The following is a 14,290-nucleotide window of genomic DNA, read 5'->3' as shown; positions in this document are numbered from 1 at the left end:
CTATAATTATTTTCCTGTTCTTTTATTTATATACCACTTGGCGCTGGTAAGTTTAATTTTAAAGAAAAGAATAAAAATCAATTTATGTTTTATTATTTTTTTATTTTTATGTAAATATTGTTTTTGTAAAATTAATATACATATTTCGTTAAAATCATACTTAAAACATTTAATTATTTATTTTCCCAATAATATTTAAAATGATTAAAATAGTTTAATGGACAATCTAAATATGTACAACATTCGGAGAGACAAACATACATACATTTATTTATAATTACAAATAATTTACTTTCATAATGTATACAACAATAGGTAATTACATACATAATGTACATTGTACATACATCAATGATTTTTGTTTGATCAAAACCATAAGGAATAACAAAATTATTCACAATAATCGATTAAATTAATTTGATTGAATAAACAACAGAATGTTTACAAATGCAACTCAATATTCTCGACATTGTTAAACTCCTATACTATTTAATTATAGCATTTATGAATACATATCCAGTATTATTATAAGTATGTACAAAATTTGTCTAAACTATTGTTTTTTTTTAATTTCGCATATAATAATTATAAAAATTTATTATAAGAAATGTCGATCGAAAAAAGTGGTTAATATATAGATATTAATCATTACAATAGTTAAATGATGGTAATGTTGGTGCCAAAATTATTTAGAATTATTGACTGACAATTTTCAAGGAAATATTTAAATCATTCATTACAAGAAATGGCACTCACGCTAATAATTTATTTGTCGTATGTGTGTAGGATTGTAAAAATAATATCTAAAATTAATTAAAACTAAGTATTTAAATGAATAACTAAATTTTCTTATATATTATTAGGTTTAGTTTGTTTTGCAATCGATTTTATTTGAATGAAAATAAAATTAAATGAGACGTCTTATTTCTACAGATTATCACAGTTCGATAGTAAATGTATTAAATATATATTCCTAATCATCTTAATATTTTCTAAAAAAATACATACATATGTACATTTATGTAAATGCATACATACATACGTACATATGTATAAAATATTTTTGTTTTAATTTACATTTTGATCATTGACAGTTTATTGTTAACTTGTTATAAGAGAGTGTCTATAATGTATTATTATATAATAATATAATCAGTTAACTTTTTTTAATTATCGTTTAGTTTGTCGTTTTTATAACTATACATCGTAAGAAATAGCCACATTCTACCTTTCTTTTGTTTTATTTAAATTTTGAAGTTTTTTTTTATATGTGGAACACTATTAGCGGAAATACACTAAATACGTCCAAATATTCCGTAATTATTATTTACAAATTTCGCTTTTGATTTGTTTGTTTCATTGCAATAACAATAAGTACTTAATTAATAGTAAGAAAACTAATTTTATATGCGATAAATAAAACTAAATACATACATGTGTAAGTTTAATAAATACATTACTTAATATACTAATTTACATTTATATGCAGGCACTTTTAAGGCGTTTAATTTTTGTTGTTTTCTCGGTATCGAAATGAATTTCCGATCAGTTCTTATCTCATCAGGCGGGACACAAACAATTTTATGTTACAAATTGTTCATTGGATTATTTAGTTTTATATCTAAAAATTTGTTCTATTTACAATTATTGTAGGAGATGTTAATATTTAAGACATTAAAAGGCACGTTTTCATTTTTAACCGTTTTAGGGCAAGAATTGGTTAAATGTTCTACTATATTTAGGGTTCGAGGGCAGTGGTGGTGTTATCAAAGCCCAGATTTAATATCATACCCTTGTTTCATTTCGGTGCAGAGGTTGCAATTCTCGTTGAGTGTCGTTGTAGTACTCATGATCAGAACTTGTGGGTTCTGAGGGTGTTACGGGCATATCAAGCATTGTGGTTACTCCGTTGGGTGGCCTCGATACCATTACTGGTATTCCGAGTGTTTGTGTTGGTATGGGAGCCTCTTGGGGATTTTGGTTGGCAGTTGGGTTGAGCAAATACTCGGGATTATCGACACTGACTGGTACACCAATTAGATCCATATAACCTCCCGGCGCTGAAGACATGGCATTGCTCGTTGTTATATTATTGTTATTATTGTTAAGTTGGCTCTGTGAGGGCATTTGGCAGGTGGGCATAAGGTAGTCATCTTCGTCGACTGGAAGATCTAAACGCAAGTCGCCTATTCCGACTTCTCTAGCATTCGAATCGGTTTCATCACTTTCGTTGGAAGAATTCTTATTCATGGGATCTTTGCAGTAGCGATTTAGTTTGGGAATGTCTTCTGAGCCATCGTGATTGTGGGGACCGGGTGCTGATTTAGGTTGCAAATAGTCATCGGACTCATTTATTGGCTCGGGTCCATCAAACGTTGGCGCCAACTTACGAATCAAGTCTTTCTCATCTTGGCTGGTATATGAAGGAAGCCTTGTGAACTTATCTCCGGGAATGGCCAAATAACGACCGGGATCACGGGCAAATTCAGCAAATACATTCACCAGCTGCTTAAATGAAGGTCTCATTTCAGCGTCCAAATGCCAACAGGATAATAGAGTACAATAAATGTCTAAGGAACATATTTCTGGCTGTTCTAATTTCAAGCCAACTTCAATGAGATCAGGAATGTCTTTGGCTGGTATATTCTCATGTGGTCTTTGACCAAATGTAAGCAATTCCCATATGGTCACACCGAATGCCCATACATCCGATTTACTTGTGAAAACACGATGACGTATGCATTCCAATGCCAGCCACTTAATTGGCATTTTACCACCCGCTGCCTTATACTCATTTGAGTCATTGTTTAGGAGTTTTGCCAAACCGAAATCGGTAATTTTCACACAAGAAGGAGTTTGGACTAAAACATTTCTTGCTGCCAAATCTCGATGAACTAAACGTTTTTCTTCCAAATATGACATACCTTTAGCAATCTGTGTCGACCAATTAAGTAGAGCCTTTGAACCAATCTTATCTCTGTTGTTGCGAACATAATCCAAGAGACAACCTAAAGGCATAAGTTGGGTTATTAACATCATTTGTGAAGTCATGCATACGGCCAATAGTTTTAACAAATTTGGATGCTCAACTGAAGCCATAATATATGCTTCTCGGAGAAATTCTTCACTTGATTCTGCTCCTGTTGATTTCAAAAGCTCTTTGATGGCTACGGGAATTTTAACATTCTCTCCTTCTGGAACCCAGACACCCTTGTAAACGCGACCAAATGCTCCCATACCCAAAACACCACCTTTACGTAGTTCGGCCTCTTTTACAATGCGTAATTTAGACAAATTAGCACCTATATTGGAAGGTCTTAATGGTTCAGAATCCTCACAACCTGATAAAACCATGGTCATTTTAACAGCTTCCTTTTTGGCCTTGGCTTTTTGACGACAAACGTAGGTGACAACACTCAATATGCCCAAAACCAACACTAAAGTAACCAATGCTATAATCAAAAATATGTAGTTATCAACAGCTGCCACCAACTTGGAGCCCTTCAGAGGAACTGCTGAACAATATGTTCCCAAGTGTGGAGCTTGATAAATAACGTGTGAATACTCCGGTGGACATTTTGAAGTGCAATTAAAGATAGTTGCATTGTCATAAGGATCTCCTTCACCGAAAAGTTTGAAACTACGACACGCCAAACAATCGTCTGAACCAGGACCAGTGCATCCTTTGCACTCTTGATTACACATGAAACACTCACGATTCGCTTCGTCCGCATAATAATCTGATGGACATTCATCTTCGCACTGTTCTCCCCTTTTATAGCCGGCACATTTTTGACAAACCTGTTCGTGGAAGCCATAACCACTACACAGCTCACAACGAGGGTGGCACTTACGACAGATGGCTTTTCCAGCTAATGGTTTGAGTTGACCTTGCTCTCTTGGATTCACGTACTCCCAGTAATAACCATCTGGGCATTTATCGTTTTTCTGTAGACATCTTTCAATATTTCCATCTGAACTAATTATAGCCAGGGGGCATGTCTTACAACCTCCAGGACCAATGGTGTCAAGAGGTCCAGTACAACCTTCACAAGTTGGGTGACAACTGCGACATGTACCATAATCAGAAAATTTGTTTTCCGGACAAACGGTAACGCAACGATTTTCATCTCTTACATGAACACATTCATCACAATGTTCAGCATCTGGACCAGAACAGGTCCGACATTCGGGATGACACTGTTTGCACGTTTTTGCATTAAATTGATAAGCACTAGAAGAACAAAAATAAATTGTATTTCGGTTACTATTTAACTTTTAAGAGTCTATGTGACATTTTACTTACTTGGTGATATTACGACAATCCGCAATACAAGTGCCGTTGTACTCAAAGTTTTTACATTCCAAACACTGATCGTTGCCGGAACCCCAACAACCTGATTGGTCGCATTGATTCGAACACACTAAGCCTTCTTTTTCTAAAAAAAAATATTCGAATTTTAGAACGTATTTATAAATGTGAAATTTAAATTAATGTCACTTACTGCAATCCTCCTTATTGCGATTTCTTTCCACCACAAAGCCATGTTCACCTGATTTCTGTAGTTTGGTCCAATTGATTTCGTTTACATAACATATTTTGTCGTTGTGTTGAATTACCACGGAACCAGCATTAATTCGTTTTAAAGATTTCAATTCCAAACTTTGCAATGATGTTTTAACAATTGATAATGATGCAAAGTAACTCTCCATCAATTGACGACCGTGTATTACCTCTAAATTGCGGAAGTAGGAGAGGTTTTTAAAATCTGGATGGGCTCCTTCTATATCCAAATAACCGGTAATTTCTTTAACAGTTGAGAATACTTCCAAAGCATCAGGATGCATTGAACTATACCGAGGGCCGAGAGAATAATTTTTATAAATATCTTGGAAACCAGAAAAAGTCTGATCCAAAATCCGTAAAGAACCTTCAATGACAGTACATCCTCTATAAGACTCTATATTACCAGCATGCAAGATTGCAAGGCCTGGACATGACTTGGGACAAGGGCCATTACATGGTATACATTCACCGTCTTTGGCCATCTTGAAGGCGGGACAACTTCTAACACAGGCTCCACTATCTTTCAACAAGTGCTCGGGACATTCTTTAACACATGTGGCACCATAGGCATACTTTCCCTCTGGGTTGGCCTCCCACAAATAATTCGTTGGATTATATTTCTGCATTGGTGGACATTCCTCTTTGCAGACACCATCGTCATAGAAATTCTTACATGCTATACAATCCTTCTGCGTAGGTCCTGTACATCCACCAGCACAAAAAAGATGACAGCATTCCCTAGGACGAGGACCGAAACATCTATCTTGAGCACACTGGGGTGAACAATTGATTTTGCTAAACTTTTGGCAATTATTAGGACCTTCGCCCCAACAGCCCTTCTCGCAGGACTCATGACACTTAGGACACTCCCTTTCCGGTAGAGTGAAATTGTAGATGTAGTTGTAGTGATATTTGTCGGTGGGGCCAGACATTATTTCATTCCAGTCAATACTCTTTATATGACACAAATTAAAATTGTTGAAAAACCCCACTGAACCCTGTAGGATATCTCGTAAAGCGGGCATTTCCAAAGAAAACATTTTCGAATATGTAACAAAAAATGCAAATTGTTCGTCTTGAACATTCAGATTAAACAATGTACGACCGCGAATAATTTGAAGTCTGCAACAAAACAAAAATAAGTATTAGAATTAAATAGAGCCAAATGTACCGAACTCAAAAAACCAGAACTTACCTTGGGAAAACGACTTTACGTATATCAACATGACTTATCAATATATAACCGGTAACTTCTCGAATATTCTCCAGAAAACTCAAATCTGAATTGGGATCTTGTAACCACGTCAACTCCAAATTTCCATCGACATAAGTGCAGTTATTGTAGCGATCACGTAAGTTTCGATAATGATGTTCTCGATTTGAGGGCACTGATAGACGAGATTTAGTACCAATACAAACTGCAATAAAAAAAAACAATAAAATTAATTTATAAAAACAAAGATATTTCTTTGGAATTTTATTATCTATTAAAAAAAATCAAACAGAATATACGATGACCTTAAAAGGCAGTTCAAAAGGTATTTTTTAAATCTATTTTAACAAATGCTCAAACTTTATTTGGTCAGAACTTCTGCTTTTTGATCAAATGCAAAAACAAAGAGAATAACAAAGCAAAAGAGAACATATTTAAGACAAAGACTTGTGTATAGGTAAATGTGTTTTATTTCTTATATTTGAGATTTATTGTTTTGAGAACAAAAACGAACATTTTCTTAAAAGTTATACGTTTCTATAGAATTATTTTTATTTAAGACAAAATGACAACTAAAAGTAATTTAAGAGAGTTTTTATTGATGTATTTAAGGTGCAGCTTATTCTTTGTAATTGTTATTGTTGTTTTTTGCATTATTTTTTTTTTTTTTTCTTAAACGATTGTACAATTTTCCATTCGAAGAGTCATTTTGCTTCTATTGTTATGTATTTGGAACTAACTAGGAAAATAATTAAGATTTAATTATTAAAATTTGAATAAAATAATTTCTTTCAATATCTTTTAAAATTGTTTTATTTATTATTATTATAATAATAATAAAATACACACGCTGTAAGATAGATTTCTATGTATGTGTCTTAAGTCTTTTGTTTATAAACATCAATTCATTTTATTTGTATGTGTAAATTGTTGTTCTTTAGGTCGATAACATATTTAAGAGTCCAATATTAAGAAAGCTTTTTAAAACACCTACTAATTTGTTAATTAATTTATGAACTTATTTTAAAAGTGGGTGATTTGGTTTTGATATGACCGTTTCAAATTTCAACATTTTATATATATTTTCTTAAATAGAAATTGATTAATTAAAAATGCACTTCGTTTTCGGTCTTTCAATATTATTTATTACGAATGAAATCTAGTGGAAATAGAAAGAAACAATTCATCAGAAATGTAGGTTGTATCTCTGGCGGCCAATGGCTGCCTTGTTAAACTAATTATATACACTCCTAACATGCGTTAAGACATAAAGAAAAAGTGGGCGTTGGGTTTGAATGCTGGAATCCAAACAGAAAATAAAGATGAGTTTTACTTATACACTCATGCATACATACATACATACATACATACATACATACATACATACATACATACATACATACATACAACTACACATAATTTTAAGTTTTGTCTATAACTCTGAGCATCTCATAGATGGAGTTTGTTCTGTCGGCCTTAAACTTTGTTTTCTAAAGTATGTAGTCATTTACAAAATATAAGAAAATTTCTTTAAATCGAAAGATTAAAAAAATAAAACTTAATAAGTGGGTTTGCAACAGATGATAAAGAAATAAAAGCAAAACAGATGATAAAGGGAGAGTGAGAATAAGAGAATAACAACTAAAATGATGTTGGTGTAAACAATAATTAGCATCCTACACAAAAAAAAATATTTTTGTTTTCATTATAATTTTCAATATAAAATTAAATAAAAAATTATATACATATTGGTTGATTTTTTAATATTTTTATTTATATACTTGTATTATTTAACAGTTCACCACGCATTATTTCTATATAATTTTAGTTAAAACATTGTTAGTCAGCATTGATAAAAATAAAAAATAGCTGTGGTAGTTTATATTTTAAATCCATTCATTATTGTGGGTCATAATCAAATGCAGAGCTATGCAAATAAATATAAACGGAAACGAAAACAGAAACAGAAACGCAAAACAGAAAGGTTAAGGGACAATAAAAATCTATACAGTTTTGAAATATAATAAAACATTTAACCGGCTAGACAAAAGTGGGTGTCATTTAGGAAGTTGACAATGAAGTGTGCCATCTGCCAAATGAGATAATTAAACTGCTACCTACATACATACATAAAAAAATAATAAAACTCTTATTTAAATAATGACCATCTTATGCATTTTTAAATTGAAAAACTTCTGCGCAACCAACTGATTTATTTAATACAATATATTGTAAATTATTTCAGAAATTTAAAAAAAATATATCGAAAAAAAATAAAATTATTTAATAGCTATCAGTACTGTTCGCTTTTGTCCCTAAAAAATAATTATTGTTCGAACAGAAATTTTGCCATTTTTGTTTTTCCTTAGAAATTTTAAAAGAAGAATTTTAAAAATGTTTGGTAATATTGTATTTTTGTTCTTGTCTCTACAAACATAAAACAAAAGAAGCCGCGTTTAAGCAACACATACAAAGAGTAACCAATGAAAATATTTCTGTGACTTCAGAACAAGAACACTAAAAAAAGAAGAAAAATAAATAAAAGGTTTCAGTTTTTACAGGATTCTATATAAGGTAAATAATTTTTATAATAATCATGAAAAGGCAAAAACAGAGCCAAGTAAATTGCAACAAAAAATATAATGAAAGAAAAACACAAACGACTTGGACACGACTTGAACATCAAGAGCTTAATATTTATTTTATTTTTGTTTGATATAAAAACAATCGCCATTTTTACTCGTGACTTTTTGATTAATCTAACAAAAAAGTCTCTAGGTTTTTAAGGCTAAGCATCTTTTCTAAGCAAAGCTTGATGAAAAATGTTACTTTTAAAAATGGCTTAAGGCCAGCAGCTAAAAAAATGTAAACGGTGAATAAAAACAAAAACTCATTAAAACAAAAGACTTAAGCAACAAACGTCAGACGCCATAATTTGCTTAAACTTTTTTCAAACCAGCAAACTCACCAAAAATGATTGATTGTTTAACAAGCAATCAAAGGGAAATCAAAAGATTTGTTTATAGCTACTTTTTCTTCCTCTTCTTCTTAAAAACTTTCTTCTAGAGCTTCGGCGCTTTTTCCCTTAGTTACACATACAAGCGTATGTATGTACATTCGAAGCATATACACACAGATATACGAAAATATTTCTTTTAAGAATTTGTATGGTTTAAACCACAATTGAATGCTTTTTGGCTTGATTCGGTTCGGTTATGCTCTGTAAAATAAAATGCATCCATCCCAAGTCCAGCAGACAGAATCAACAATAAGATATCAACGGACAAACAAATGTGTAAAAACAATCTGTTCTTCGTTCTTTTAACTCTTAACAAATCTTCAATCATGTTGTATGTTGTACCAATACATACAAACATGCACACATACATACACATATTTACAACTCTTCTCTTATTATTTTTGTTTTTGTTTCTCGTTTCTTCAGTTCAAATATTCTTTTAAACATGTTTCTTCTACTCAAACTGTAAGATACTTGTACAACAAAAATAAACCAGCAACAACAATATACATATCTTGGTTATATGCCCTCTAGTAGCCTAGTCTTACCGGTTTTTAGTATTTATTTTTTTAATTTTTTGTTGTTTATATTTTAGTTTTCTTTTTTCTTATGTTCATTTTTGTGTTGTTGTGTGAGTACTAATGCTAATTTGGCGGGTTTTACAAAAATGCATTCGATTAAGCGAGTTTTTACAACCTATTATACTAAGAACATTATTTGATTTTTTTTTTTTTGTAGAATTTTAATTTAATTCAATATTCTTAAAATGTACAAAGAAATCTAAACTTGGATCAAAATAAAAGTTATCAGATAATTTCTAAGCAAAGGAATAAAATGTTTGAAAAACTAATTGAAAGATTTGTGGTGTTGGCATCACTTACACTTTTGTTGTGTTTTGCTTTTGAAATTCGTGGAAATATCCAACGAATTACTACGACTACTACCAACTACTTACTATGAGTATTTATTATTTATTTTGTTTTTATTTTTAGTGTTTAGACACCTGGATTGCTTGTTTTTATTGTTGTTACTTTTATTACTTATTATAATAATTTATTACTGTTGTTGTTGTTTTGTACAGATACATTTGCTCTCTTTTAGATATGTACATATTTTTAAGTTGCTTTTATAATTTTACTAATATGTATATGTATCTTACAGTACTAGTCATACCACATTTATAATGCAAAATTCAAATGTACATTTATTTAATTTTTTAATTTTATAAAACTAGAATTTATTAAAATTACTCAGTATTTACATACTTTTATAATCTACCAAATAAAAGTATGTAAAAAATCTTTGGTGATTATTTTATAATTTTAATTTAACTTTGTTTTAAATTTAGAAATTCATTTGGTACCTATATTTTGGGCAATTTCGTGTGAAGAGTTCAGATAGATATTTTTTCATTCTTTCCAATTTTTTAATTCTTTTTTAATTTAAAAATTTTAAACAATTTTTTTAAAGAATGAACTCCTTTGGACAATTTTTGGACCATATATTAAAATGGCTATAGATTTAGCGAATTCATTTAACATGATTTTTCTTTCTGTATACATAAATATGAATATTTATTAATTTCAACTTTGAACTCAAAACAAATTCAGTTCAATGTATTAAACTGTCAATAGCCCAAACGAAAGTTCTATTTTGTATGTTGTAATAACAATATATACAATTAGCATTATTTTCTTACTAACTTTAAAAATTTTTTTGTAAAGCGTTTGCATGATTGTGAAAGCGAAAATCTTTGTTTATTTGTTTTTGTTTATCCATTAGTTAAATGTAGGCGTCATTTGTTTTTGTTGTTTTTTGTAAGCTTAACATTAAACCCAGAAATGAAAACCCACTTATATTTGTTCATTCTCATGTACTATGTATTGTCAATGTTTTACCTACTTTTTTATTAAATAAAATTTACGTAATAAAACTTATTAAAACATTTGAAACTTTTTCAAAAGGTTATTTCTAATATTAATCTTGACTAAAGGCCTAAAGTATCTCTATCTTAATTTCAAAATTACCATGTTAAGTAAAACTTTAAGAGCTCCCAATTTTATTATTTTTTTAAGTTTATAAGAAAACTGCTCATTAGAAACATTTTTGAAAATAGTTCAACTAAAGCTTTACATTAAAAATGAACATTTTGTTGAATAAATGTATTAAATAAAAATATGAACATTCATACATATGTATATATGTATATGTGGATAAAAATGTATTTATATTTGGTATTTCTTTTAGTAAGTGGTAGTTGCAAGAAATTGCTAAACGTGAGGCACGATTTTTTATTTATGATTTTGCATCATCATCACCGCCACCACCATAATCATTGCCGTCATCATGATCGTCATTGCCTCAATCAATTACTAAGAAAAGTTTAAAGAACCTTAGAGCACGACATGCTAAAATATAAATCGAATGTACAAAAATATTGAAGCCAAAGATGCTGGCTTAAATGTTTTTCTTGTTTTGCTTCAATTCAATTCTCTTTAGATTCTTTTTGACAAAACATCATCGGCATCGTGCATGTACGATTGAGCGAGCATTGGAGGTAAAAATCAAAGTATACAGGGACAGACATGTATTTATATATCTACGTTTATGTACGTAAATGACCGGTATATAAAAATATCAATGTTTATGATTTAGAAATGCCAGAAAGCATGCGGAGTATGAATGCGATGAGCTTAAATGTTTAAATTTTATATTACATATGTATGAATGTACCTACATACATAACATATTTGTTTCTTCATGTATACATACATACATACATACATACATACATACATACATACATACATACATACATACATACATACATACATACATACATACATACATACATACATACATATACATATACATAAATATGTATATATAGATGCTTAGAGCGAGTAAATGTTTGTGTATAAAATTTTATTAAACTTCTTAGTATGTACATATGTATTTACTCTGTATGTTTATTTTCATTATTTTTATTTATCCATCAATAATTTATTGTAAAACTGTTTTTTGTCGCCAATTGGCTCGTGCTCTTTATGTGTATTTCAAGTCACTTTAGTTTCTTTCGTTATATTGTATACATATTGCAACATTTTTAATGACATTTTTAAAAATCCTTTAATTTGCAGTTATTTTGTTGTCAACTTTTATACAAAGTTATAAATAATTAATTAGATTTGTCTTACAAATGGTTAAAATGTGTAGATTAATTGTTATAAATATTATTAAATATATTTAGTAAACTGAACGCGTGCTTTACAAATTCATACGATAGTTTTTATTTACTAAAACTAAGTTTTGCCGATTTTTCTTGACATACTACAACATTTAACATTATGAGCTCAAAAGTCCTATTCGGGGAGTACAATTGTATGGGGTCTTGGCAAAATATTGGACCAAGTATGTGGCAAATTTTATCTAATTAACTATATTAAAAATTGCGACCTGAAGGGTGCTCATTAGCTTATATAGACATACAAACAGACATACCACGGACAAATATTTTTGGATATTACAAACATCAGCTAAAACGTATAATACCCTCCCTACTATAGTGGTGTAGGGTATAGTTATTATTCTGATATTGGGGAAAAATTTGTGGTAAATTTAGTGCAAATTTTTAAACTTTTTTTGTAAATATACAACAATAGAAAAAAGACCATTAAACTAAATATATTTATAACTCTGTTTTGAGGATTTTTTAAGTTAGACCACTTTCACAAAAAAAAAAAATAATAATATCTTCTTAAGTACTAAAAATGTGGCAAACTCATGAATATGTACATAGTTATATATATGTATGTAATAACAAGTTAGAGATTTGAATATCGGTAAATTCTAAAGAAAATGCAAAAACTACAAAAATAAATGCATATTTAACATGAAATTCAAGCTTTTTACATGTATTGCTCTAAGTGAATGTATTTGTTTTTGTATTTGTAAGAGTATGTTTTAGTTTTCTTCATATTATTATTCATCTTTTACTAACGTATGTATGTATGTATGTACATATGCACTTTATCTTTAAGTGTATCTACAAAGTAAAGTTGGAAGAAAAAGCATAAACCAAAACCATTTGTTTATTTATTGAAAGTCTCGCTTTAGAGTACGAAGTCTAAATAAGAAAACGAATGGCTGGATGCTGGTTGTATGTATATTGTTGTTATTATTGTGTTTTTGTTGATATTGTAAGCTCAAGCTAAGATACTTACATACAAACCAACAAATACATACATATATACATATGTAAAATAACATTGGAATGTTGTTATACCACAATATTACAACTACTACACACAGAGATACATATACACACACTCTCATGTTTGCAACAACATCTATTTGTGAACAACACGAAGAAAAAATAATAATAAAAATAAAAATGCATTTCAAAATTGAATTTAAAAAAAAAAAAATAGAAAATCAAGACAAATAAATCTACTGGCGCGTGCCTCTGTAGTAGTGGTACATGGAAGAAGAGGAAAAAAGCCAGAAGAAAAATCAAATCTTACAAATAGTACATTTTGTATCTATTTTTGTAGGCACGATTGAACGTACATAGAAATATATTACCACGTATTTTGTACTTGTACTCATACAAACTCACTCGTCTCTAAGTAAATATCTTTTTTTGGTTTCATTTTTAATGTAGTGGTGTGAAACTTTTAATTAGCATAGATTTCCTAATAAACTCAAATTTTTTGAAAATAATTTTTTATTCATTGGAATGATTTTAAATTCTGTAAAATAAAAAACAAGAGAAGTTTTTTTTAAATGTAAGTAAAGCTAATTTAACATTAAATTAAATTTTGCCAAAATTTTGTCAATAAAAGCAAAATAAAATCGGTCGAGGTAAATGATGAACGTAAATAAAAGCCTAAAGCTAAATAATTATTATCGTACAAATACTTTTCTACAATCCAACATAAACTTCAACAGATTTTTACATTAATATGGACAAGAAAAAACACTAAAAACAAATTTGAAAGCGTTTAAATTAATTAAGAGTTAAACGAAACAACAGCAACAACCACAAAATATTATTTATTTGTATAGATATTTAAACAAAACCAGTTTTCTCTTTTTCTACCAAGAAAACACTAATCAAATTTGTTAATTATAGATTTAAAAATTTTGTATTTATGACGAGTAGTATACAACCATCCATCTACATGTGTACCTATCTACATTCATACATACATACGCATGTATGTTTATGACTTAACATTTGCTTGTTCCCTGAATATTTGCTAAAGCAAGAAGATAAAAACGAAAACTCCTTGATTTAACTTGATTCCATAATTTCCTGAGGGGTTCGAATTATTCGGTTACACGTGTTTTGCAGTTCATTTCATAGGGTCTATGTTTAGTTTAGTTTTGCATATAAAAAAGTACAAATGTAAATAAAATACATGATGTTTGTCTATTATAGATACAATTCAGTTATCCAGGTACACATCCGTTAAAGATAACAAAACAT

At 29.6% G+C, this 14,290-nt stretch overlaps 1 protein-coding gene across 2 annotated transcripts in view; it reads right to left on the bottom strand.

Annotated features, from left to right (window-relative positions):
- Window positions 1-1,350: 1,350 nt before the first annotated feature.
- Window positions 1,351-14,290, bottom strand: part of LOC111687210 (epidermal growth factor receptor) — a 53,346-nt gene continuing 40,406 nt past the window's right edge. For both annotated transcript variants that reach the window (XM_023449644.2, XM_023449636.2), the window contains exons 2-5: window positions 5,763-5,985; window positions 4,506-5,689; window positions 4,307-4,439; window positions 1,351-4,234 (exon numbers count right to left, since the gene is read on the bottom strand). In XM_023449644.2, coding sequence (XP_023305412.2) covers window positions 1,786-4,234; window positions 4,307-4,439; window positions 4,506-5,689; window positions 5,763-5,985 — 3,989 coding nt within the window. In that variant the 3' untranslated portion in view covers window positions 1,351-1,785. The remainder of the gene's footprint in view (window positions 4,235-4,306; window positions 4,440-4,505; window positions 5,690-5,762; window positions 5,986-14,290) is intronic.

Source organism: Lucilia cuprina, chromosome 6 (genome assembly GCF_022045245.1).
Source record: "Lucilia cuprina isolate Lc7/37 chromosome 6, ASM2204524v1, whole genome shotgun sequence".
Lineage (NCBI taxonomy): Eukaryota > Metazoa > Arthropoda > Insecta > Diptera > Calliphoridae > Lucilia > Lucilia cuprina.
Note: the sequence above shows the minus strand (reverse complement) of the source record. Positions and strands in the feature narration are given on the sequence as shown.